Source organism: Plectropomus leopardus, chromosome 12 (assembly GCF_026936395.1).
Source record: "Plectropomus leopardus strain MGB_pleo_1.0 chromosome 12, ASM2693639v1, whole genome shotgun sequence".
Classification (NCBI taxonomy): domain Eukaryota; kingdom Metazoa; phylum Chordata; class Actinopteri; order Perciformes; family Serranidae; genus Plectropomus; species Plectropomus leopardus.
The window spans coordinates 20,523,716-20,549,095 of NC_142187.1; the positions used below are offsets into that span (position 1 = coordinate 20,523,716).

The 25,380-nt window shown below is 40.5% G+C and overlaps 1 protein-coding gene across 4 annotated transcripts in view; it reads right to left on the reverse strand.

Moving 5' to 3' along the window:
- Positions 1–387: 387 nt before the first annotated feature.
- fgf12a (fibroblast growth factor 12a) overlaps positions 388–25,380 on the reverse strand; it is a 47,488-nt gene continuing 22,495 nt past the window's right edge. For all 4 annotated transcript variants that reach the window (XM_088085432.1, XM_088085431.1, XM_042498363.2 and 1 more), the window contains 4 exons: positions 22,846–22,956; positions 16,667–16,770; positions 3,827–4,025; positions 388–3,236 (listed from right to left, as the gene is read on the reverse strand). In XM_088085432.1, coding sequence (XP_087941558.1) covers positions 3,121–3,236; positions 3,827–4,025; positions 16,667–16,770; positions 22,846–22,956 — 530 coding nt within the window. In that variant the 3' untranslated portion in view covers positions 388–3,120. The remainder of the gene's footprint in view (positions 3,237–3,826; positions 4,026–16,666; positions 16,771–22,845; positions 22,957–25,380) is intronic.

The window sequence follows — 25,380 nt, forward strand, 5'->3', positions numbered from 1 at the left end:
GGGAGCCTTCATCCTCCTCCTCCTCCTCTTCCTCCTCCTCATTCTCCTTGCAGACGGCACAGAAGGTCTGTTTCCATGACAACGAGAGAATTAAGGGCGAGGGACCGCCATCCCAAAATGACACATCGGATTTAGGGGCTAGTGAGAAGATAAATCACCCCCGGTGAATTGATAGAGGAAGCGGATTGGATTTTTCTGAATTTGAACTGCATAAAAGCCCCACGTTGATGGATTTAGTTTGTATGTTTATCCCGCTGCCTCTCTTGTTGTTGCAAAGAGTGACATTAATAAAAAAAAAAAAAAATAGAAAAAAAAGATTCACAGAACAGCTGTCAGTCATGCTCAACAACACATTGAATCAATCACTGCGTGTAGGTAAAAGTTTTTGATAACATAGTCTTTATTCTTAAACAATCACTAACTTCATTCTGATTTTTTTTTTTAAATTATCAATGCATATTTTTTTTTTAGTTCATCTCACAATTCATAATGCATATATGAGCGTGTTCCAATGCAGTGAAATCATCTGCAAACATAAAAATAATAAATTATACTTAATATCACATACAACCGAAGCCTTTGCTCGCCCTTTCATACATCAGTAAACGCCCCCGAAAAGTGCTCTCCTTTCCCGTGTTCCCATATCAGCTATTTTAACCTCCTCTCTTGATTCATCCCTTTCTCAAATCCTCTCTTTCTGCTGTCACCTGTTGACATTGAGTACATCCAATTTCATGCATTGCTTTAAACCACATGTATCTCATTTGCACCAATATAAACCTTTATAAAAAGATACTTCTATATGCTGGTCTTGCCTGTTGACTTTCGGTGTCACGTCTATACTGTATGTATCACCGTTATGCTGTAGGTGCTGTGGAGGTTGAACTAATCTAAAGTTAGCTCTCGCAGGTAACTTGCACCAGCTATGAACCCGGGCCCCAAGTAGAACACCAGATCCGAGATAATATACCACTGCGGTTTGCTCTGTGCAACTGAATGTGTGCTATTTACTGTACATACCACCAACTTACCAGATATAGGAGATAAACTTTCGCTAAAATATGCATCAAAACGTTGCATAAAAAAGTTTTGGACCTATTCTCCCCATATTCGAAACAATCTTTTATTCACTCTCAAAATTGAGCATCAACTCTTCCAGTCATGCGATATTCATGCTTTGCCTCAGCTCCTGTTATCTCATTGTCAACTTTCTTAACCTGTACACCACTTTAATAATGATATAAACACCATCAACCCGGTCCCGACCTCCTTAAATAACCACACGGGTGGCCAGGCTTTGTGCAACGGGTGCTGGACAGTGAGCGGCCAGCCTTTTTATGTCTGGCCCCATTCACGGAACATTTGTAGGACTTCCTGAGTTAGACAAACTAATTGGGGATTAGGAATGAGCTATGCAGCGCACATGGGGTACGCGGTGTACCAGTCAATTCACCTTGTTTATACAGCCCTGTCAGCATGTTGATTTATGAAAGAGAAGCTTTCCTCCACAATGCAGCAAATGGCTCATTTCATGGGTCACAAAACCAGGGGGGGAGTGGAGACTGTATACCCTCACCGGGATGATAAGACATCCTCCCCAAACCCCGGCTAAATCCAGACAAACTGGTTCCTCAATGAGATGCTCTGCTTCCATTGTGATGGGAAAGTCGTGATGATTGTGACCTTATATTGAAAACAAGTCAGGTCAGTAATTATTAAACAGTCAGGCACCCTGTCCACCAGTGTTGAGAAATCTTGAATGCTTTCACAATAAAAGTAACAGAAATAGTCTTGAAAACTAGTCAACACATGTCCTCACTGCCGGGCCTGCTTGAACAACTTTCTTTGTCTTGCTGAGATAAAAACAGCTTTTATCCATATAGTTCAAAGGCATGAATACTGTTAATATGGTTATATTTTTAGCCTAGCGAACAGCAGAGAAAGGGGTCTGTGTTTCTTGAGGTGCAAAATGTGACCGTTTTTTGGCCATGGCTCATAGTGCTGATGCTGGTCGTTATCGTCCCCTTGGCTTTTTGGAGAGAATACTATGACAAGTTTAGACATCTCTTGACTTAAAACCTAATAATTCTTGCAAATGTTAAAGAGTATATTGAAGCAAAACAGCTTTCCTTTGACTTTTTATACCTACTTGTACAACTTTCTTTGTCATCCTTCTCTGCTGACGAACACACCGGCCACAGGGATGTGCTGTCAGCTTGTTATTACTATTGTTTAGAGACATACTAGACTGCTCTCTATTATATTGCTTGAATCAGTCTTGTCCCGTCATTGCAAAACAATATAGGGGAGTTCATGTTGGAGTACCTGAAGCAGCCCTATCTTTCCGATTAGTCACACTTACAGTACACACCTGAGTAAATTACATCCCACCCGAAGCGCTCTGTTTCCATTGGAGTCCAACACAGAGAGCTATCAAATACATTCAGTCTTACCCTCACACCAGAGCAGGTGGTGTGACAGTGCATTCAAGATCAAACTATGACAGAGAAAAAAAAAATAGTAATTGGAAAAAAATACTTTAGTTTAAAAAAACAAAAGAAAGCCAGAATAACCATGATAACTGGGATGATAAGATACAACAGATTAGTAAAGATGATGATGATGTTATAGTTATTACTGACAACAATAACACAACAAAGCACATGAGAGTGCAGTAGCATTTAGAAAAGAAACCAACGTATGAAAATCGAACATGTATTAAAGCTTGTTTTTCACAGCATAAATTGGAAATGATAGATATTTGTATTTGTGTGAAGAGAGACCACCATTCCTTGTTTGTTTATCACAGCTTTTTCTCTTTTTTTGCATAAAATGTTGGTCAAGTCCTGATTGAAAATGTTTTTTTTTTTCATATATAGATATATATCTCCTCTGTTTTCATATTAATTCATCTAAAAGGTTTTCACAGGCAAGAGTTCAGTTTTGTTTTTGTTGTCTTGGGTGTACAGTAGTAGCTCCTTGTCGCCGCAAGGCCCTCTTTTTTTCAGAGGGGATGGTGGTGCGTATTTTGAGGGGGGGGCGCGTTGAGTTTTCCTAAGGCCCCTCCCCCTGAGTCAGGATGAGGCCACTCCCCCCTGTTGGAAGCCCCTCCCCCCACTGCTATGTGGAGTCCTGATTGACGGCTTTCCCTCCGTTCATGGTGGGAGTCCCTGAGCTCTTCCTGGAGCGGTGCTTTTCCTCTATCTCATGCATTGACGGCTCCCTGTACATACAAACTGTAGCGGTGATGTAAAGAGAGGAGAGGAGAGGAGAGGAGAGGAGAGGAGAGGAAAGGAGAGGAGAGGACAAAGAGAGGAGGAGCTCAGAAAAGGGACAATGGAGAGCAGATTGAAGAGATGGATGTGCAGACAGAGACAAGGTCAGGTGTAAGGCTGGAGGGACAATTATACCAGGCAGGGAATTAGGGCCAAGTAAGCACTTTTTTTTATCACATTGCCTGACAAGTTTTCACGATATCTATCAAACACTTCTCTCACTAGAAACATGTTAGAGGTGATATTTTAAAAAACAAACTTGTTCCAAAAAAATCTCAGAATGGATACTCTTCATAAGTCTAAAACATCAAAACAACAGACTTTAGAGGAGCTGTATGCAACATTCAGAGCACTTCCATCAGGGATGCACAATATTGAATTTTTTGCTGATATACCAATATGTAACAACTCATTTGGCCGATAACTGATACTAATATCGATATATTCACTTTTTTTGAAAATAATGAATATTTCTGCCCCGGCAGCTAGCAGTTAATGGTGCTAACAGCTTGCAGAGTGCTAACAGAGCTAGAAAACAAGCTTTCTCATACCTTCAATGGGCCTGGGCACAAAGTGTGACGAGGGCTTGGTCTTCTTGACCCGGTTGCCCTTCATGACTTGTCCCTCCTTCGTGAGTCCGAGGAACCAGGCCCGACCCGACTCCTGCTGCCGGTACACAGTGGATGAGTAGATCACATAGTAGTTCTCAAAAACAGACTCCTTGAACTTGCACTCCGGCGTGAACATCTCCTGCAGAAGGAATAAAAAAGAAAGACTCAGGAATGCATGTTAGGTCGTGCATTAAGGGAATACTTAATAATACCCCAAAATAATTATTCATATATCATTTACTCACCCCATGTCACCTTAAATTTTTGTTTCCTGGCATGCCTCAAAAAATTCAAAAAGCAAAAATTCTTGATGAACTCAAGTATAAGAGAGCTGCTATCACAACATCAAAATTACATCAAAACATCCGTTTAAAAACTGTCACACATCGTGTGCAGCAGTTTAGTTTATTTAGTTGTATTCTCAGTATATCCCAACACATAACACATGCAATTTCGCTAAATTGTTACATTACAAAACATTTCTGCATAAAATAGTCTCACATGTCAATGTTGTTTGGAAATACTGAGCATATGACTGAATAAATGAGACTGTTGCGTGAGGGATTGTACACGGATGTTTTGATAAAGTTGCTGCTGTTAACCGTAGACTCCTTCTACTTAGATTCATCAAGAATGACGTTTCTTTTTTTATTTCATCAATCACCCTGGAGGCATGCAAGAAAAACATTTTCTTCACCTACAAGGTGAGTAATTGATATACAAATTGTCATTTTGGGATTAAAGTATCCCTTTGAATGTATATGATTTTCAGTCACTGTATGCAAACGTGCTCACCAGCAGCAGTGAAAGTAAAAGCCAAGCCCAGATTCACTCTAGATTGGCAATTTGCCTTGATATATTTTCATTTTTTTGGATGCAAGCCACTTACGTTTGCAATCTTTATAAAGCCATGACCCCACCTCAGCGCTGTGGAGGTACATGCCCATAAACACAGAAAATAACAAAATATAGAGCAGAGGGTTTCTGCAGATAAACCATTTCACTCTTCTAGTGGGTCCTAAGCAATGATTGAGAGGATTTACTTTTGTACGAGTCTACAGTTGTTTCTGTGGGAAAATCCTGCATGGTATATCTGTAAGGAATGCACACAGTACGCATGAATAAATGCATGAACACACACAAAATCAATTTCTGTATCCACATAAATATCTCCTGCAGACATGACCAACAACAAAACAGACGGAGGATTTTAATGAAGTCTCATTTCAGAGAAAAAAAGAAAGCTGTGTCCGTTTCACTCTGCCAATACTGGCTCTCATCACTAGTATGTGTGCAATGCCAAGGTCAGTAAACATACTGTATTTTCTCTCTCTCTCTCACACACACACCCTTTGAATCTAAGTAATGATAGTCTTATTAGAATAATGTTGAGCAATGGGAGATTTTTATCTCTCTGCTTCATTATCAAAGCCGCAAGTCAAGGAGAAAGTCAAGGGGACACACAGGAGGTGGAGAGGACTGACAGGACAGGACTGACGAGCCAGATATTGGATACACTGTCGGGACTGAGCGTCTGCCAGAATTTTGCCATGACAGTTCAGGACACAAAACAATGCTCTTGACTGTGTGAAATCTGAGATGCATTCATTTGGCTAATTTTTATGAAGATAACTTTTTACATGGGCATGAAATATGTGTCTCACTTTCACCCTCAACTTTATACTCAATAAAGCAGGTGAGCCAGTTAGAGTGCACTGACAAGGTGGAAGCTAAATCTCACCACCCTTACCTCATCTCTGCTCTCGTCTTCGTCTGAACGCTTCCTGACTGCAAGAGGCCAAATTAAAAACTAAAGCCAGTCAGTTTGAAGGGCGGGGAAGTCGTGTGTGTCAAAAATAGACGCTGGTGATGTGGAACAGCTGGCTTGGTGGATGTGTACCGTCTTTGTACTGTATGTGTGTGTGTGTGTGTGTGTGTTTGGGTTTTGGTGCTGTATTTCATTCATTAATATATCCTGCAGGGTTCTGTGACCTTTTAAGGTTGTCCAGTTGACTGACAGCCCAATTCTGCTTCCTGCTGGAGGTGACTGTTTACGTCTTTATGTGTGTATGTGTGTGTGTGAGAGAGTTGGAGTGTCTTTAAAAGAGTGAAAGATAAATATCAAAGGAAACACTAAAAAAAATTGTTTCAGAAAGAAGGGTCACTAAATTGCAAAAAAAAAAAAAAAAAAAAAAAATCAGTTACCTGTCGTTAGTTTTGATTTTATTTACCCAGGTTTTGAGTTATCCTTCTCTACCTTTTCTGCTTCCACAGTCGAGGGTAAAAGAATTTTGCCTGTGATGCTCAATAAAAAAATAAGATTTTAAATTTTCCACAACAGTATATTTCCAGAAAAACATGCACTTACTTCTATGGGGGATTTTCAGTGACTACTTTCTTTTGAGGAAATAGTAGCTATGAAAACTGTTCACAGTGAGGTCTGTGGATTATCCAAAGTAAGAGTGACACTGCCTTTGAAAGGAGGTGTTGCTGTTGCATACAAAAAAAAACACTTTTCAGTGCATTCCATAGTAGTGGGCTGTCGGCAGAACCTGGACAAAGTAAACCCATCTATCAGCATCAGGGGTGTCAAACTCATTTTCAGTTTATGGGCCTCAAACAGCCCAATTTGATCTCAAGTGGGCCACACTTGTAAAACCATTGCATAATAATCTATAAATAACAACACCATCAAATGTTTCCCTTTCTTTTAGTATGAAGAAGTGCATTCTAAAAAAATTCTGAAAATGTGAAAAAAACAGATGATGAACAGACTGAGATGTCTCAACAAAAATAACTGCCGTTTTAACAATATGTGTCAATTTTTTCACATTTCGGTCAGTCTACGACTCACTGTCATTACATGTGCATGTTTCTTAACATTTACACTTCTCTGTGGTCATGCTGGCATCACCACAACAAACTAAAGGGAGCGCTTTTGAGTAATAGGATTGCAGCAATATACCGGTTTTAAGGTATACGGTGACATGAAAGTTGACATTTATCATACAGTGTGCATTTGCTTATCTACGATGTTGGGGGAAAAAAACGTACCTAGAGAAAGAATCTCACCTTTATGTCAGTAATTTCCAAAAGGGAGACTTTTTACAGATCTTTCCATTAAAAAAATGTAAATTGTCTTAATTATAGTGATAAAACATTTGTTTAACCAAAACTAAACCTTTCTCTTGCATTACTTTAAGGGAATAATAACAATAATAATAATAATTATTATTATTATTATCAAAAGTTTTGGATGTACCATAGCAATAGTGTTTCACAAATATTGTTTTAAGCTGTTGATTGACATTATTTTGCACAGTGTTCAGTATCTTTAAATGTGACCACAATAAGTATTCCAGAGAATTTTCCGAGAATATTCTGGTGTAGATGGAAAAGCCTCTGAAGCAACATTTTCCAATCTGGATGTTTGACACCCCTGATCTACATGGTTAGCAATAAGTAAAAGACGATGTAATTTTTGAATTCCAATTAACTTACTACTACTTACTACCTACTAAAAATGTATTTGATTTGATTGAATTTTTTGGATGCAGGCTATAAACAAAACTCTGGTCGCTTTAGAATGCTGAATCAACGTTGGAGACAGCAGAACCTGACAGTGAATAAAATCGCTCTGATTGGCATTTCATCTCAGCGCACGACAAGAGAAAAATTAATGAGGAAAGTAAACAAACAGCTAAAGTCAGGAGGGAGTGAGCTTGAAACAAACTTGTTATTTTAGGTAAGATTCTTTTCAGAAACATTCCTGGTGGCTTGTGTTATGGTCCACTGATGCATGGTAAATATGTTTTGTTCTTTCAACATTGGGTTGTGTTGTTAATGTGCTAACCAGCTGACTAGCACCATGACGGTTTTCTGGTTTCCTTTTTTGAATAACGAATACAGACTACCGCCACCTTCTGGCATGAAGAGTAATTTCCTTCAACACAGATGCAGAACGTAAATGCTAAGTGGCCATCAGTTGTAGTCTTTGCACTGTGTTTATGTGCAACTTTTTGGCCAAAACACAGGCAACATGAGGTGATGTGAAGTGACGTAAGGCAACGCAACAGTCAGCTTTCAACTACGCTAGTTCTTTGTTGTCAGTTTGGTGTGTCTGGGCCAGTGGTTAGTGTAGCAATGGCACTTTTGCTTTGATAAGTCAAAAATCGTATTGTACTTTCACCGTCACATATAGTAAAGCTTTGGCTTCACTGTTGGTCCATTGGTCTGTTTTTTTTACTTTTTGTTACGAGCTGTTTGTGTTTGTCTGCTGTTCACACGGCAGGCAGAATTTTATAAATGGCAGTGGCCGATGCTACGATGGCTATCTTCGACCAATCAAGGTACACTTCACTAATGGTTCCTCTTGTGCAGGGAGAGTAATCTGAAATAGCAGTTTAAAAGTCCCCCAAAATGGTGCTTTAAGAACTACAATCTCCCGAGTACTTTTGGTATGAAAACAACTAAATGTAAGTTTCTAAGAAGCAGATTCTACTATGATAACGTTCCTCGTGTGTGAAAAAGCCTACTTATTTGAATGATACTTAAAAGCTCAGTAGAGTTGAGGGAAATTGCAAAGCCCGGTGATAATTCAGTCAGTTTGTCACTACAAGCAATGTCTTTCGCATTACCTGTAGTCATTTGACCTATTGTTCATGTGCAAATATTGATCTGCACAGCTTTAAACGCTCAATCAAAATCAATACTTTTTAAGGAGAATGTGTATCGGTGTCTTTGCTTCGATGGCACACCCCGGTTTAGCTTAATGATTCACAGTGTGTGTGACTGCTCATTTATAAGACACAGCAGTGCATAGCAGTCTGCGTAAAGGACTCGGGGAAGGTGAGGTCACATGGTCGGCTGAGTGGAAACGTCTCGCTGGTCAGCGGGAGGGAGGACAAGCTCTGTGGAGAGCTGGCGGCTGACTTTATCTGGGCCCGCTGACACACTGTCAAACAGCAGACGTCTCTCGCTCTCTGTTGGGGCACCGGGGGTCACGTCGAGCCTGTCTGGCTGTGTGTGTGTGTTTGTGTGTGAACATATGTGTTAGAGCAGGTAGGGGGCAGACAATGATACATTACACTCCGGCAGGCTTTGTCCCTTCTTCATCTGTTTGGAGCCAGAATCCGGCTGAGCACACACACATACACTAACACACAAGTACTCTCCACTATCCTACCCTTCACAATCAGCCACTTTGCTTTGCTGACACACCGTAGAATCCCCTCCAAATTCATCCACAAGGACGACGCTCTGTTACTGTCTATGAAAAGGCTAGGAGCTGTGTAAAGCACCCTGGCTGTGGCTTGGGAATGATAGGGGTGGACTGTAAGTGACTTTGAAGTCTTTGACAGAGTACCTTGTTTGTGGATGACTGAGTGGAAATATGAGGTGAAGAGACGGGGTCGGAGTCTCCTGTGATTAATGTGATCTCCTTAATGGGCACGCATGGACCACAAAACTACAGAGGGAAGAAAACGCACCAAAATACACACCAGCGAACAGCCTCATGAACACACATACTCAGTGCAACACACATGCTGCTGCACATTAAAATGCACACCAACAGGTTCGCGCTGTCGCTTCCTCTGCCAGGAATACATAATCAACCAAAGTAGTTACCGTGGAAAAACAAGGAAAATTAAAAAAAGACGTGCCACATTTCAGGGCTAACAGGCTGCGCTTAGCGATAGTAAACCAGTTACAAGGGCGTTTATTTATATTCCATGGCGATCTGAAGGAGAAAGGCGAAGGACTTGTTCATGAAACTGGGCACGTGAGACTGCTCACTCACTACCATTAGGGAGCTGAAGATAAATACACACAGAGGTCCACCTGAGACCCAGTGTGCAAACACCATAAAGCTAGGGACAGAATATAAATGTTTTAGCTGTTTCACCGTGCACACACACACACACAGTGGGATACACACACTTGGACTCACGTGCGCTAACATGAACTTGCAGCTGGACCATATATCACAACAACAAGGAACAAGGTAGAAACACAGAAGGCTGGATTACAGAACATACAGAGGGATGGTGACTTCATTCTCCGCTCAGAGTCGAGACGCCATTACTCGACTATATCTTTACATGCAGTAAGTGGTTTGCTGCTATAGCCTATTAATGCTCCCAGTGTTGCTCACAGCTCCTTTAAGTAGAGATCTGACTACTTCTTTCACCACTGGGTGATGTAATACACAGATGTGCTGACTGCACAGAAATGCAAATTTGTAGGTAATGCAAGTCATGAAACAGGAAGACGAAAAGATGAACAGGTGAAACAAGACGCAAAGAAGAAGAGCAAGCAGTTTTAGAGGCATCTTAAGTCTGCAGCCTGTTGTCACACAATGTCAAACACAACAAACGACAACAACAAAAATCCCAGATGATGCAGTACAAACAGATACGAGTGGGGTGTGTTTGAGTGTTTGGAGCTTGTGGAAGGCTGGGGTCCAGGTGTAGCAGAAGTAAAATGAAACACAAAGTAAGAGAGCAAGATGTAATGGATATGAAACTGGGCTGCCAACAGAACTGGGTTGAACACATTCTGAATTCAAATCAGTTACTGGCTCCATTTGAGCACTCTGGCTCTGCATTAAGGAGCCCTGCTGCTGCCGACAGGCGTCCTTTGACTTTGGATAAAGATGCAGAGAATTGGGATGGGGGGTGGGGTTGCTGAGCCACTGGTGTATCTGAGAGATTTGGCCTCAGTGAGAATCCCAGGCCTGCCGTGGAACTCCCGGCGAGCTCATTATTATTCTGGGAGAGATTCAGGTTGGGGATTGTCTAGACATTACTTAAACTGAAAAAAGTCTCTTTCTCACTTTTCTGTCCCTCTCCTCCCTTTTTATCCTTTTCTCTGTCTCGCTCTGAAAGTCAATCACCATCAAACAATGTCCTGTCCTTCTTTAACCTCCTCCAAAGATGACGCTGATGGTTAATTTTTAGAATCAAACCACAAACACATTCAAATGCTCCATTTGTCCAGTTTTCCGATCCGCTTTCCTCTTTATCCTTACAGCACGTCAATCCATTGCCTGCCATTCGCACTGTCGACAGACAGTACAAGCATGTACTCCAGTGCTCCAACAGTACATCATTAATCAACAATCAACTTTGATGATTGATTAATTGTTGAGGCCATTTATCAAGTGAAAATGCTAAACATTGGCTGTTAGCAGTGTGTCATGTACAGTCTTAAGATGTCAGCTCTCATAAATTGGCTTCTCTACCATTTTCTGACATTTTATAGAATAGAAAATTAAAAGTGTTATATGTATGTTATGTATGTATGTTATATCTCTTGAAAAAAATAGTTGATTGTTGGGACCTATTTCCAGGTCATCAAATACCAGTGCTTGGGGTTGTGGGTTCGGTCTGACTACCCATCCAAAGTGTCAGTATTTGACGACCTGGGACCTTTTTCCAGAGTTACATACAACACTTTTAACCCTCTGTGACACACCACAGATCTATTTTTGTCTGTTTAAGGTGGGGCAGGGGATCTTTATGGGGAGATTGCAGGTCAACAGTGTATGCCACATAAAACTGGTATTCATCATTTGAAAGCTGGAAACCTAAAGATTAGTTTGAGATGTAGATGAACGGGGCAAAATAACACATTTATACTACATGAAAAAAAACGGCATGTTTTTTCGCTCCAAAATGCGTGAGATCAGCATAAAGTGGGCATTTCAGTTAAGGGAAGACTCTTTTTAGTCACTCTCCAAAATATTACCTTATTATTGAGTGCTCTTTAGCCCCCCTTCCTGAACAACTAGCTTAAAAACTTAGCCCACTATACAGCCTCTTAAAGACGAGAATGTCGGCTGAGATTGCGGACGGCCAGGCAGTTTTCAGAGGGTTAAGCAGTTAAATAAAAAAAAATTCTACAGATAAGATGCAGCCCTAAAGCAAAAAACTTTCCGCACATACTCCAAATAAGTTTTTGCTGCAAAATAACCCCTTCTGACTTTTGCTCAAGACAGAAAAAGATCAAGACGTGTGGGGTTGAGGGGGGAGACTGCTCACAAAATGGGCAACATCATTTGTCACCTGAACAAAATCTGAAGCTCTCCCCGACCTTCCACTCCAACTCTGTCTCAGCTGTCCCTCAGGGCCTTCAGTGAAGGTTTTACTGCGGCACGTTATTTTTTTTTCTGGGACATAATTAAGAGGCAGTAAAATTAGTAGCTGATTGAAACAAAGAGTAACAACAATTCAGAGGCCGTTGTGTGTGTGTGTGTGCGTTTGTCGAGTGTGTGCACAGCTATGGACAGATATGTCTGTCTGAGATACTTATATAAGTTCGGTAGCTGTATGGCACAGAGAGAGAGAGAGAGGGAGAGAGAGGGAGGGAACAGTGGTTACTGCTGTGCAGTAAACTAGGTCATATTGAGAAGTGTTATAAATAATGGAAGGGAGCTCTTCATTGTAGATGCTCAGCCCCCACGCACTTCATCGCTAAGCACTCCACACAAGCATTATCACCCCACTCACCCGTGGCTTCCAATCAGCAACTGCCCTGACAGCGAGCTCTGCACTCCCAACAAGAGAAACCAACCAGCCACCAGCATGTACGTAACCACTTAATTGATGAACAGTATCTGTAAACAGGCTGGATAGATACTTGACACCTAGATGAAAGACTGAGAGCGGCTTCTCAATGTTGCAACACAACAACTTCTCAGAATCATTTCAGACAGAAGACAAAGCTTGTCGCATTCTCTCACTAACAAGACGGTGCAAGTAGCAGGGAGAGAAACAGAAAAACAATGTTTCTGGTGTTTGAGGGCTCGGAGGATATCCCACAATAATTATCTCCCGGGGGGGGGGGGCTGAGGGAGAGAGAGGGAAATGTGCATCTTGACTCTCAGATGTTGGGAAGACAAAGCAAAACGTCAAAACGAGCAGTGAGAAAGTTTGAAAAGGGTAATGGAGATGTTGAAAAAAGAAATGAGAGTGAATAAGAGAGGGAGGTCAGTGGGGAAAAAAGAAAAAGATAAAGATCTGAACAAATAATAGTAGAAGTAAATGCATAAGAAAGTATGAGAAGATAAAAGCAAAGGACTTATTTTGTGGCTGTGATTGCACCGTGAGAGCTCTCATAAAAGTGTGAATAAAGATCAAAAATGTTCCCGCTGCAACACACTGTCTATCGCAAACATAATCTGTATTGGTAAATTAAACTGGTAAACAGTAGGAGTCGGAGACACAAACAGAGGCTATTTGAGCTCTGCATGCTAATTTAGCCCCTTTATGAGCACTCGGTGGCTCTTCAAGGCTTATAAGCCTCCCTGTGATCCGGCCCACCACCCGCATTCTGCTTACAACTGCATGCTGATTTTCCCTTGCTTCACATCTGAGAAACCGGACCTCCTCCATATGGCCAGAGAGTGCATTCGCTGCATGGCTTTAATTAAAATAGCCTTTCAGCTGTTACTCCAAAAAAGTGTTTTTTTAAACACCCCCTTCTTCCTGTGGTAGAAAGGTCAAAAATATGAAAAAACGATGCACAAAAATGTACAAATAGTCATGCAGGAAAGTACCTGAAAGCCATACTTGAGTAAAAATACAGATTTCTCACCATAAAATGCCACTATTTGCACTCTTATCTGTTTAACTTCAGGAGTTTATGTTATTGGCATTATACCTGCTTAATTTGAGATCATCTCCTTTATTTGTGTCTTATTTATATATAAATATATGTATTTATGGTCATTTCTTTTACACCAGTCTTATTAGCTTATATGAGCCTATTTCTCTTATCTGTTTCTAATGCATTTATTTTTATTCTGTAAAACTTTTAATCTGGAAAGCATTGTGTCTGAGCCTGAAAAGTGCTATATTCAGGGTTCCCATGGTCATGGAAAATCTGGAAAAGTCATGTAATTTCATAATCATGTTTTCCAGGCCTGTAAAAGTCATGAAATTAGTAAAAATCATTGAAAGATTTGGAAAAGTTAAGGACATTTTGTGGTAGATAACTAAGTTGTTTCAGCAATCTTTTGGGTTAAAGTAATGGCAAATATATTTTCTGGTGCTGTCAACATAACATCGCCCCAATTTGTCGATTTGTGACATTTTGTGTACCATCACATACGTTTCTCCATTTTTCCATTCCAGCTCCCTCTTCATGTATGTGAGCTACCTGAAATTCAGTTTAAATAGAGTTTGAATCTGATATGTTGGAAAATGCTGGGCAATGGGGACAAGAAGAAAAAAAGGTTGCAATTAAGGGTCCTTCAAAAGTCATGGAAAGGTTTTGAAATTTTGAACATGAAAATTTCTGGGAACCCAGTAAATTCTATATAGCATTTTAATTCTAATTAAAAAGCAAGTAGTCAGATTTTTGAGAATTATGATGTTTACTTCTTTGTAACATACACCAACTTAAAAATTGAGCCTGTAATACACTTGAATTAAAACAAGGACTTTTTTACAACTTAAATGATTTGAAGAACAAAATCCAGTTTTTCCTTTCCTCCCATTCCTTCCTTCATCCATCCGTCCCTGTCTCCCTTTTTCCCCTATTTTGTAGTAATTAATAAAGATCTTTAGGGTTAATGTATTAGAGTAAAAGTAAACATTTTATTTAGGAAATGTAATGGAGTTAGAGTGAAAGTTGACAGAAATATAAAAATTCAAGTAAAGTACAGATACTCCCAAAAAATACTTAAGAACTGTGAGAACTATCATCATTTGTCACATTACACCACCGGAGTCACGTTTGCTGCAGTTTGACACTGAGGTCTTGAATCACTTGCAGTTATTAATAATTTTGTACTCTGACACAAATGATGATTTCATTTTGTGTGTGTGTGGGCAGGTTGTGGGGGTCATACAGGGTCCCAAACTTCAATTTTAATAAATTAAAAGATTGCTGTCTGGGCACCATTAAACTTTAATTAGACGCAGATAGGTGGGTGGAGGGTTATTATAAGCCTTATAGTAGGTCTGTGAATTGTGCACTTGTTTATGGGCCTCAATGATGAATGAATCCGTCTACCTGGGTGAGTCATAACAGCCTGCGCGTTTATTGTACGTCCTTCTCTGAACTTGCGAGTGCTCATACATCCTGTTGAGGCGCTGAGTTGTCCTGAAGTTGTGCTGAGAGAGAATGCCTTTCTGAAACAATGGCGATGAATTTACGAGACTTTTTTTTTTTTTAAATGCAGCATGTACACCTTTTATTTGTTCTATTTCAAAATGTTCTCCTGTCTGTCTCGCAGTAAAGAGGCTCCCTTATCAATAAATGTAAGTTGCAATATAGCAGACGCTGGCCTCGCTTTGTCCTTCATAGATTTTACGAGTATTTTCAGAAAAGAAAAAGTTTGATGGGCGGTTTGTGAGTTCCAGCTTTTGCCATTTATCAGAGCTATGTGTCGCAATCAGACAGCCACCACAGTGTCCCTCAGCAGAGGTTTTTGGGTAACGTAGCCTTCCCATCCTCTCCTTTCTTCTGCATCTTCAACTGGATTAGGAAACATGAGACTGGTGGTTATGTAACTATGCCAACTAGGGATATCTCCCTGTCTCTACATCTCTGCTTGTGCCCCCACCCCATTTCTCTCTCTCTCTCTCTCTCTCTCCCGTTGCAACTCATTTCCACAAACATGCTCCAGAAACATGTCTTCACCCTCAATTCGACAGCTATGACTGAATGTTATCTCCAGCTGACATCTGTGACTGGGTCCACCCCCACCTGTGCATCTGCTACCCGCATGAGCGTATACGCTCCCTAGGTCTTACACTGCAAATACAATATCCATCTTCACAATATTTCCCCCCCACTGAGTTTTGAAATGAGTTACATTTTAAACCAGAAAGAGTGTTTCTGCTGATGTGATGAGATAATGTTTTGTTTTTTTTCAAAGCAAACGTAGAACTTTTAGAATAATGCAGTAATTTTGGTAGTGATGCACTGATTGTGAAATTCTGGGCTGATACAGATGTTTAAAAACACAATTTGGCTGATAGCTGATACTGTTGTTATTTATTTCCCCTTTTCATATATATAATATTTAATGTAATACATCATAATTCCCCCTCTAATATCTATTTTTTATTGCTGTGAAAACATAAACAAATTTTTCCTTCAAACAGCTGTATTCATTCAAATTTCTTGTTGACAGTCAATGAGGTAAAAACTGGTCGATGCTGCTGTTCAGCTCATAAATCGGTGTATCCTTAACATTTGGCCAGTACAAAAACATAAGTGGGAAAAAAATCTACTTCTGAAACAAATGAAAATGTTTCAAAGCTCAGATTGCATTCATATTAAAAAAATATTTTTTTGCAGTTGTATCTTTTCATGAAAAGAATTCAGAAAAGAACTCAAGATGAAAAAAGTTAAACAAAGCGACCCCCAGCCGCATCAAAATCACAATGAAATTCAGTATTATTTGGGTTTATAGCTGCGACATAACGAGCCTCCGTAAGTAGCCAGTAAAAGAAGAAGAGGCATTTTTAAAAGGGCTGAGCACTGAACTTGATGTCAAATTAAATGTAAAACATGCGCGGTGCTGCTTCAACAACAAAGAGGGGGGGAATAAGTGCTGCACAGAAACACAAAGGCACATCTGAGGAGCTCTCGAGTGGAGCGCAGATGAAAGGGGTTAGACGGGCTGAGTCTTTGCTGCAGTGGGATATTAGAAGAGACAACAAACGGAACAAAACACAACACGTGTAAATGAGCTAATACACATGCTGGTAGCGTACACACGTACACGGCCTTATGACACGACTGGTGCAAGAGGTCGTATCTTACCGAGCTGTAGAGCATGCCCTCGCCATTCATGGCGATGTAGAAGCCACTCTTCACTCCCTGGATGGCCACCACTCTCAGACCCACAGGAATAAGATTAAACAGGGCTGCAGAACAGACAGAGGAGAGAGGGACAGATGGACGGATACAAAGAGGCAGAGACAAAAGAGAGACATCAGACAGAAAGGGCAGAATAGGACAATTGAGTTTTCACTTAACTCTTGTAGACACGACAGCCTCTGATCTGTGTTCTTTGGCTCTCCATCAGCAGTAAAGTGAACAGGACAATGGGAACAATGACGCACCTCAGTGTGACAGTGAAGCATTAACATTAAAGCAAAAATCAAAAACTTTCCAGTCAAAAAAAAAAAAAGGAAGGATTGCAGATCATCCTACAAGCGTCATTGTTTTATGTAAACATCTTCCCACCAGGCTGAGTAGAAAGTTCCTCAACTAGTCTGACAATATATTTGACAAAAGGGATGAATTACATACATGTTTTGAGTATTTATGTGATTTTTAAATGCACAAGCTCTGGTTTGAGCATACTGTTGCAACTGTGTCGCCCTTAAAACCCCTTGAAATTTTGTTTCAAATCTTTAATAATTTATCTGTAACACTTAAGTCCGGATGAAGCGCCATTTCAAGAGTATCTAGGTTTAATATTGTGACAGTCAGAAAGAAACAATTTTAAGTATAATTTTGTAAAAAGTTATTCTTTGATCAATCACTAAATGCTGATTGGTGCATGGACGTTTGTGACATCACGTATTGCCAACTTAGCCCTGCCTTCTTTAAAGCAGTGAGCAATCTTTCGGATGAAATAACCCAAACTTAGGCAGAAAATTGTGCACTCATGTCGGACTCTATCAATCATACTAATAAGCTGATGAAGGACATTTGTTTTCAGGGCCTTTAAAGCCACATTATGAAGCAATTCAATTCTGTGCGCTTTGGCACCTTCCAAGGCTCTCCGAGTGCAACACCACTGTTGTAAAACAGAGAAGATGCCCATAACTAAGACTTAAATGTTTATTAATTTAGTGAGTATGAATATTTTTTCCTTCATACAAGTTGTAGTAAACTCAAGAATTAGTATAGCAAAGTAACAAGACATGTACGCTCTCAAAGATGTTTGAACAAACATACATTTTATTCAACTTAATGCCTCTACAAATCCAAACATAATTTAATCTGTAGATTCGTTCTCTTGAATGTGAGGACTGTGACTTTCATGGGCTGTATTGGGTGAAGGTGTGAGGACACTCTTTACTCCCTGTAGTGTTGGGATGATTGTTCTGCAAGTGGCAATCGGGACTATCAGATAAAGCTGGCGGGGATGAGAGGACATGTGCCAACACGGGTCTGTCCTCCGAGCAGATTCAATTTCACTCAATAAATATCGACGTGCTGCTTTCGCCTGCCAATGGTCTAACTGCCCTCAGGCCACCGGTATGGGTGATACACACTGACCACTCTTGCAGTTATATATACCCTTGGGGGCCGGATGTTTGGGTTAGACTGGCAGAATGTGAATCCATTAGCACCTTAACTTTTTGTTTTCTCAGCCTTCTCAATCTCCTTTTTCATCACTTTTCACTTTTCTGTCATAACGCTCTCCTTCCCCTCTCTGTTCCCTCGTTCTTCTTTCCATTTTCCTTTCATGGCTGCTGCCTTTGTCGCTCCGATGACTGGCAGTGTCTCTCAGAGGCACCGTCCACAGTTCTCTCAGGAATCACTAAAACCCTCGAATGTTTCACCCCAGAGCACCTCCACCTATCAAAATATACTCTAGCTTTTTCTGAGCAGTCATACTTGCAATAGGGCCCTCAAAAGACTCACCGAAATAGCTTGGCTTGGAAAGTGAGAGGAAAGGAGGCATAAAATATGGCAAGCAAGTCCACTATTTTGCTATAATTATGATCTGCCGTCCCTGCTCTCATTTGCCTGCTAAAAGATTACACAACTGACAGGAGCTGTCATTCAGCTACCTTCCAAATGTCTGACTTTTCTATTTGCAGCTCCAGCCGTTGATGGGTTCCATAATTACTACTGTTAGAGTACCTGATGACTGTTCTGAAGGTGATTCCTCTTCCTTAATAACCTCAATCCCATCTCTCGCCGAGAAAAGAGAGCGGCCGGGATGGTGCAGGGACAGAGTTAAGAGATTTCCAGGGATCTTGTATCGTCAAAGGGCCAGACAAAATGGGTTCACACAACCCAATAAAGCAAAATCCTTGAAACGGTAAGTCTTCCAGTGGAGCAGTAATCGGCTACAAGCAAATCCTGCAGGTGGACTAGAGAAAGTGCATTTGATGTGAGGAATACCGGTGCAGTAGGAAATAAAGCCTGCAGGAAAGGTTTACAGAAACACTGAGCCAAACTTCATATGCCAAGGGCACATCTCCAAATCCAGAGAGAAACGCAAATCCAAAGATGGGAGAGTTGGTATAATACAGGTGTTTTAGTCTGTGTTCTTATATTCAGGATTTAATACTGTATTCAGTCAACCCAATCGCCAGAAAACGTGTTGGCATTGTACTTTTCTGCAAATCATGGATACATTACAATTGCATGTTATTATGTGGCGGATATGTTGAAACATTTCAACAATGCTGTGGATAACGTGGTTGGATTAGGCACAAAAACACTTGGTTATGGTAAGGAGAAGATCTGCTTTTGGTCTAAAATACTGTCGGGATTGTGCCGGGCAGGAAAAGCAGTTTGTACTTTAAAAAAACTGCTTTTCGTGGCAGTACCATTGGAGGAAAAGCAGCAGTGTTTTGGCAAAAAAACGAGGGCTTTTTGCAGCACTAACATGGCAGGAGAAGCAGCGCTCTCAGCTCTCAGCAAAAGACAACCATTTTTAGTGTCTCTTTCCCGGCAGGAGAAACAGCAATGTCTCTGCAAAAAGCAAACGCTTTTCGTGCATTATCTTGGCAGGTAAAGCAGCGATGTCTTTGCACGAAACAGCCGCTGTAAGTGTCTCTATCACTGCAGGAAAAATGGCAATGTCTCTGCAAAAAAAACAACTGCTTTTTGTGGCACTATCCCGGCAGGTAAAGCAGTGATGTCTGCAAAAAAGGATTGTTTTTTTTGTGGCACTACCATGGCAGGTAATCTCAGCAAAAAAATAAGCTTTTTGGGGCTTTATCCCGGCAGGTAAAGCAGCGATGTCTTGGCTAAAAAACAACAGCTTTTTTTTCCTGCTGGAATAGTGCCATGAAAGGCACTATCTCTGAAAAGCAAACACTTTTCTTGCCTGAAAAGCTGCTGGAAACACAGCAATGACCCACTACAAAACACCCATGTTTGGTGCCTAAAAAGCAGCTGAAAAGCGATGACTCACAATTAAATCACAATCAGTTTTGTTGTTTGTTGGCCTCAAACTGTGGTTTGCAGATAGGCAGGCATTTCGCCGAAGTGTCAGGCCACTGTCCCCTCCAGCTCCACATTACTGTCAGATGATACATTTTGTTACTTGAAACTACTTAGAAACATTGATATTATACATATGAAGCACGCAAGTATAACGTATTTGTGGTTTGGAGAAATGTACCATGCCAATATATTACTCTGACAACTGAGCTGCTTTAATTCAATTCTCTTGACACCACCTCTTCATGCCAGACTTCATAAAGTACTTGAAATTAGTAACTTGGTCTTCAACTAATAGAAAAGTCTTGCTTCATCCCATCCATCAACCAGGAGCATCAGAGACAGCTGGGGTGTGATCGCCTGTGTCGCAGGTGTCTCATAACCAGCAATATCTTTCAGGCGCTGCAGTGTGTGCGGGTAATTACTGCAGGCGATCAACTGATGACAATCAAATTAATAACTGCTCAAATTTGAACATGAGTGTTAATTAATTGAACGGTGTTTCACAGCCCTTGCAGTTAGCTAAGCGTAGCTCTGCCAGTCAGCCATGCATACCACTGAAGCAGTTTTACATAATGCGGTAACAATCCTATCACTTCTCACAGTTTATCGAGTATTTGCGGTCAAACAAGTCTTTTGATCTGATCTGATTTTATTAAAGTAGAATTCCATTTATTTTTGATGCATTTCTCCGGCTAAAACTATTTGCTGTTCAGTTGTGTCCTTGTCTCAGCACTCATAGCAATATAATAAAAAAAATGGAATTGAAATGCACTCTGGGGCTCAGGTCGCACCTAGTATGCAGGCACCGTCATGCTCCTCAATCCCATCGGTTCCACTGAACCTCCCCCTGAAAATAAATTACTGTATTCCATCTGCCGCTGAGAAGATGCTGCAGGTCAGACGGGTGGCTAGTTCAAGGGTGGGGATGGGGGGTAATCTATTATTCTGATAATCCAGCCAGGCAATCAATAGATTAGTGCAAGATCTGAATACCTAATCTTTCTATCTCTTTCCTCTTTCTGTCGCTATCTTTCTACTCAAAACACTTCAAATTCCTCTCACTGCACCTCCTGCTCTCCTCTGCTCTCTTTCTGTGTCTTCCTTCGGACCATCTCTGAGCTCGAGGCATCTCACAGAGAATTATTCATTGGGTACAAACGGGGAAGGTGGTATTTTTAGTTTCCTCTGGCTGAATTATTCACTGCATTCCTCCATCCCTGGGCCAGCGGGACTGCTTAACAAGAGGATTACCTAGAGGTGGGGAAACCCTCATATACAACAAAAACCTCATCAGTTAAAAACCTTTAGAGCACAATGGAGGCTCCAAAAAAAAAAAGCAGTGCACAGAGGAAATGTTTTTCTCTTTTCTTTGTTTGCGCAGTAATCCTTTTTGTCCTGAAGACCATTTCTTCCAGCTATAAGTACTGAAGATCTATCCCCTCATAAAATATAAAACGACGAGTGACAGGGAGAGCACGTTCTTTTCACCGCATGACTGCTATGGTCCAGCAGCTTTGGCTCGGGCTTCCTTTAAGATTGGCAGGATGTTTTAGAGAAGAAAGGTCATGATTGGTTTCCTGTCTGGCTTCACTCCAGACTGGGAGCGTCGTCATTATCGCTTTGACGACCATTCTCCGCAGACATATATCTCTTCCTTGATCCTTCACTTCCCATAGAAAAGCCTATACGCTTTAATGTAGAAGACTCTACTGGTTTTCCCTGTTTTTCTGTCCCTGTGAGAGTGGAAGAGGGTGTGATATCTTTAGGGGCCTATTCCCCAGAGACCATTTATCCACTGGTAGCCCACTATGGAAAGTCGATCGTTGGTGAAATATTGCAAAGAAGTGGCTCAGGGAGGGATCCTTGTGGCTACAAATGAAGCTTTGGGGCTACAGTTTTTGCAGTGGATGGGTTTTCCCAGTAAGGAATTTTTGCTGTGATAATCGCACGCACTTCAGAGCGGGATCAATCAAAACACTGTGACGTTTGCAATCATGCAGTATACACACTAGAAATGGTTTACTACGAGGGATCAGGACAGGGATGTTGGAATTGATTTTCTTGGGAATAGAAATTTGAACATTTACTCATAAATATCGTACCTTGAATGGTACACTTTAGAGATGACTGGATAAGAATTCATAAGCGATGCACGATATTGGATTTTTTGCTGTTTTCCGATATGCTGATTTAAAAGCCACTCACTTGGCTGGTAACGGATACAGATATCAATATTTCCACTTTTTTCCCCACCTAGTTTTAGTGATCATCAAGTACATCATCTGTGGTGGAATTAACATCATGTTATGCATGCTCTTGTTGTGATGGCCCACCAGCAGATGGAGGTATGAAATACAGTGATTTTCATTGTCTGTAATATTTATTTAATGTGCAGAAAAAAGAAAAATACTTCAACCTAGGGTTGATCTTTTCTGATTCCAGTGACGTGCCAGTAGTATCGTGCATCCCTAGAATTCATGAATAGGTTTTGATACATTTATGTGTACAGTTATATCTCATGCATGCTATTAGGTAACCAGATGCAGAAGAGAGGGCATTCTGCTTTGTGGACTTTGGGGATAGTTTCCTTTTATATATGTAGGTTTTTTATATTGACAATCCAAGACGACGAGAGCATCATAAACTAATTTTGGAGTGCTTTAGGCTGGCATCAGTTACATAAGAATTAAAAATGATAAAGCACAGCTTCTAAAATGTGGTAATATATTATATAACCAAGTGACTCATTGCCATTAAATGTTTTATGCTGGAAGCTGTAGCTTCCATAACGCTCCACTCACTGTTGTCGCTGTTCTCGTCCTTGCTGCCGTCGATGGTTCCATCCGGCTGCATCTGCAGGTAGAAACCCTGCTGGCTGAACAGTCGTGTCACGATGCCTTTCAGCTGCGGCTCTGAAACACGCACACACACACATACACACACAGACACAGACAACACACGAAACCACCGGCCAAGCCACAGCCCCATCCCCACCAAGAATATGTCAGAACACAGTTCTCATAAGTGTTTGCACACTCACAGCTCTTTATATCAAGCAGTTAAAATGTTTTACAAACACATGTTTCACACACATAAAATGCACAGTGTTTAATTAATAAAGGAGACAAGTTGGCTGTGGAAGATGGAAAGTACCAGCAGAACAATTATAGACTTTTTTTTCGCCCTTTAAATTGAAATTAAAGCCTTTAGAAACTGCACTGTTCAAATACAAAATTAATCATGTTTGTTTATGAAGTAAATCTCTACATATTTATCAATTAAATACTTAATTATAGTTAACAATTTAAAAAGTCTTATTGTTTTTTTTGGCACAGTCCAGCCTCCGGAGTTGCCTTACAACAAAAACTTAAACTTACAACACTAGAAGCACTTCAGATCTTTAAGTCTTACCAGCTGTTGGATATTAGTATAACTATGATGGACAGTTTGTAATGAGTCATCTGTTTTACCACATAAAACCCAAAACAGCTGTTTGACGGAAAGGCCTTTACGATGAGGACATTATGACAGAAAATCAATGAGAATGCTGGTACTTTCTTAAAGTCTAACTCTGTCAGGTACAGAAAAATGGCTGATTCCGCATCATTTAGAAACCCCTTTAAAAATTACTTTGTAATGTACACTGACATGCCAACAATTTCTTTATTTGGTATGAAGCAACTGTGGAGTTTTAGATTGATATCACTGATACTCAAAGAGATTCTAAGGTTTTTTAAGGCAACGGGTTCATCCCAAAGGACTCCAATGCTTCTTGACCTTAAAGGAAACTGACCTAAAGTTTCTAAGATTTTTTCCCATTGCACTAACCCTGAACCGACCTCCAACTTTGAGGCTGTGACATCTGGCAGCAGGCCAGCGTGCTGCTTGAAGCGCTCAACACTTCAGGGGGAGCAGGTGGAAACGAGGATTAGCTCGGGGCAGAGAAAGACTCTCAGCCTCAGGCAATGCCAGGAAAAAATAGATGTGTAAAAAAAAAGTGTTTATCTGAGGGGGAAATGTATGAGCGGTCTCCGCAGTCTGTCTAATGTCCGGCAAGTCTTTTGAGTTTGTGCAAAAGCAGCAGTCAGAGTCAGATGACACCATTAGAGTAAACAAGGCTTGGGTTGTGGCTTGACAAGAAAACGCTGGAGATGTAAAGCTTGTTTGCCAGAAAAAAAAGAAAAGATAAAGTATGTATATGGAACTAATATGTTTCTTAGGGGTTTCTGTGAGTGCTGAAACACTAAATCTGAAAACAGTAATGTGTTTGTTTTTGCAGCAGCAGAGATTTTGAGACAAGCTTCACTGAAATCAGACATCAACTCAGATGCTGGATATTAGTAATCCTTTGTTTATTCTCTGCCTGACAAAAGAAACAAATTAAGCATTTTTTCACGATTACATTGGAGCTCAGTTTCATTTTGTGTGACTAAATAAACGGCGACAGAAAATGTTTGCTTTGCAGGGCTCATGACATGTTCTGATAGATGACGTGTGTGATTGCATTAAAGGAATATGAGTGCGCCTGACTGTCCTCCAAGGTCACGAGAAGAGCTGAAGGTTTTGCAATTCAGTGTGCAAAACCCCAGATGATTAAGCAGAAAGAAACATTGTTGATATCAGGAGAGAGAGAAAGAGAGAAAATTTAACTTTTAGCCAAATCAAGTATCAATAGTAACAGCAGATGTGAAGTCCGCGTGCGAATTATGAGACATCGGGCACTTGGGCACATATTTACAAATGGCCTCACCACCTTTGCCCCATAGGAGCAAGACAAACAGACTTTGTTGTGGTTTTGCGTGTCTTTGTAGTTGTTTTGTGTCTTCATTTTTAGTCTCTTTGGGGTAATGTGTCTCACTGAGGTCATTTTTGTCCTACTGGGATAGTTTTGCATCAGCCTTTCTTGTTTTATGTCACCTTGTAATCATTTCGTGTCTCCTTGTGATTGTTTCATTCCTCTTTGTAGTTGTTTCATATCTCCTTATGGATGTTTTGCATGTCCTTATATTCCTTTTGTGTCTCTTTGTGCTCATTTTAAGACTCTTTGTGGTTGTTTTGTGTCTCTTTGAGATAATTTTGTGTCTTATTAAGGTATTTTCTTTGTATTTTCTTTCTTTGTCCTGCTTTTCATTTGATCTCTTTGTAGTCATTTTGTGTATCCTTGTGGTTGCTTTGTGTCTCTTTGTGGTGACTGCCTTTTTTTTTAAGTTATTTTGTCTCTTTGCATTTTCTTTGCATTGTTTTTTGGTCCTTTTGAGTCTCCTTTGGTTGTTTTATCTCTTTGAGGTATACTGGAGTCTTTCTTGTCATTTTGTCTGTTTGTAGTTATTTAGTGT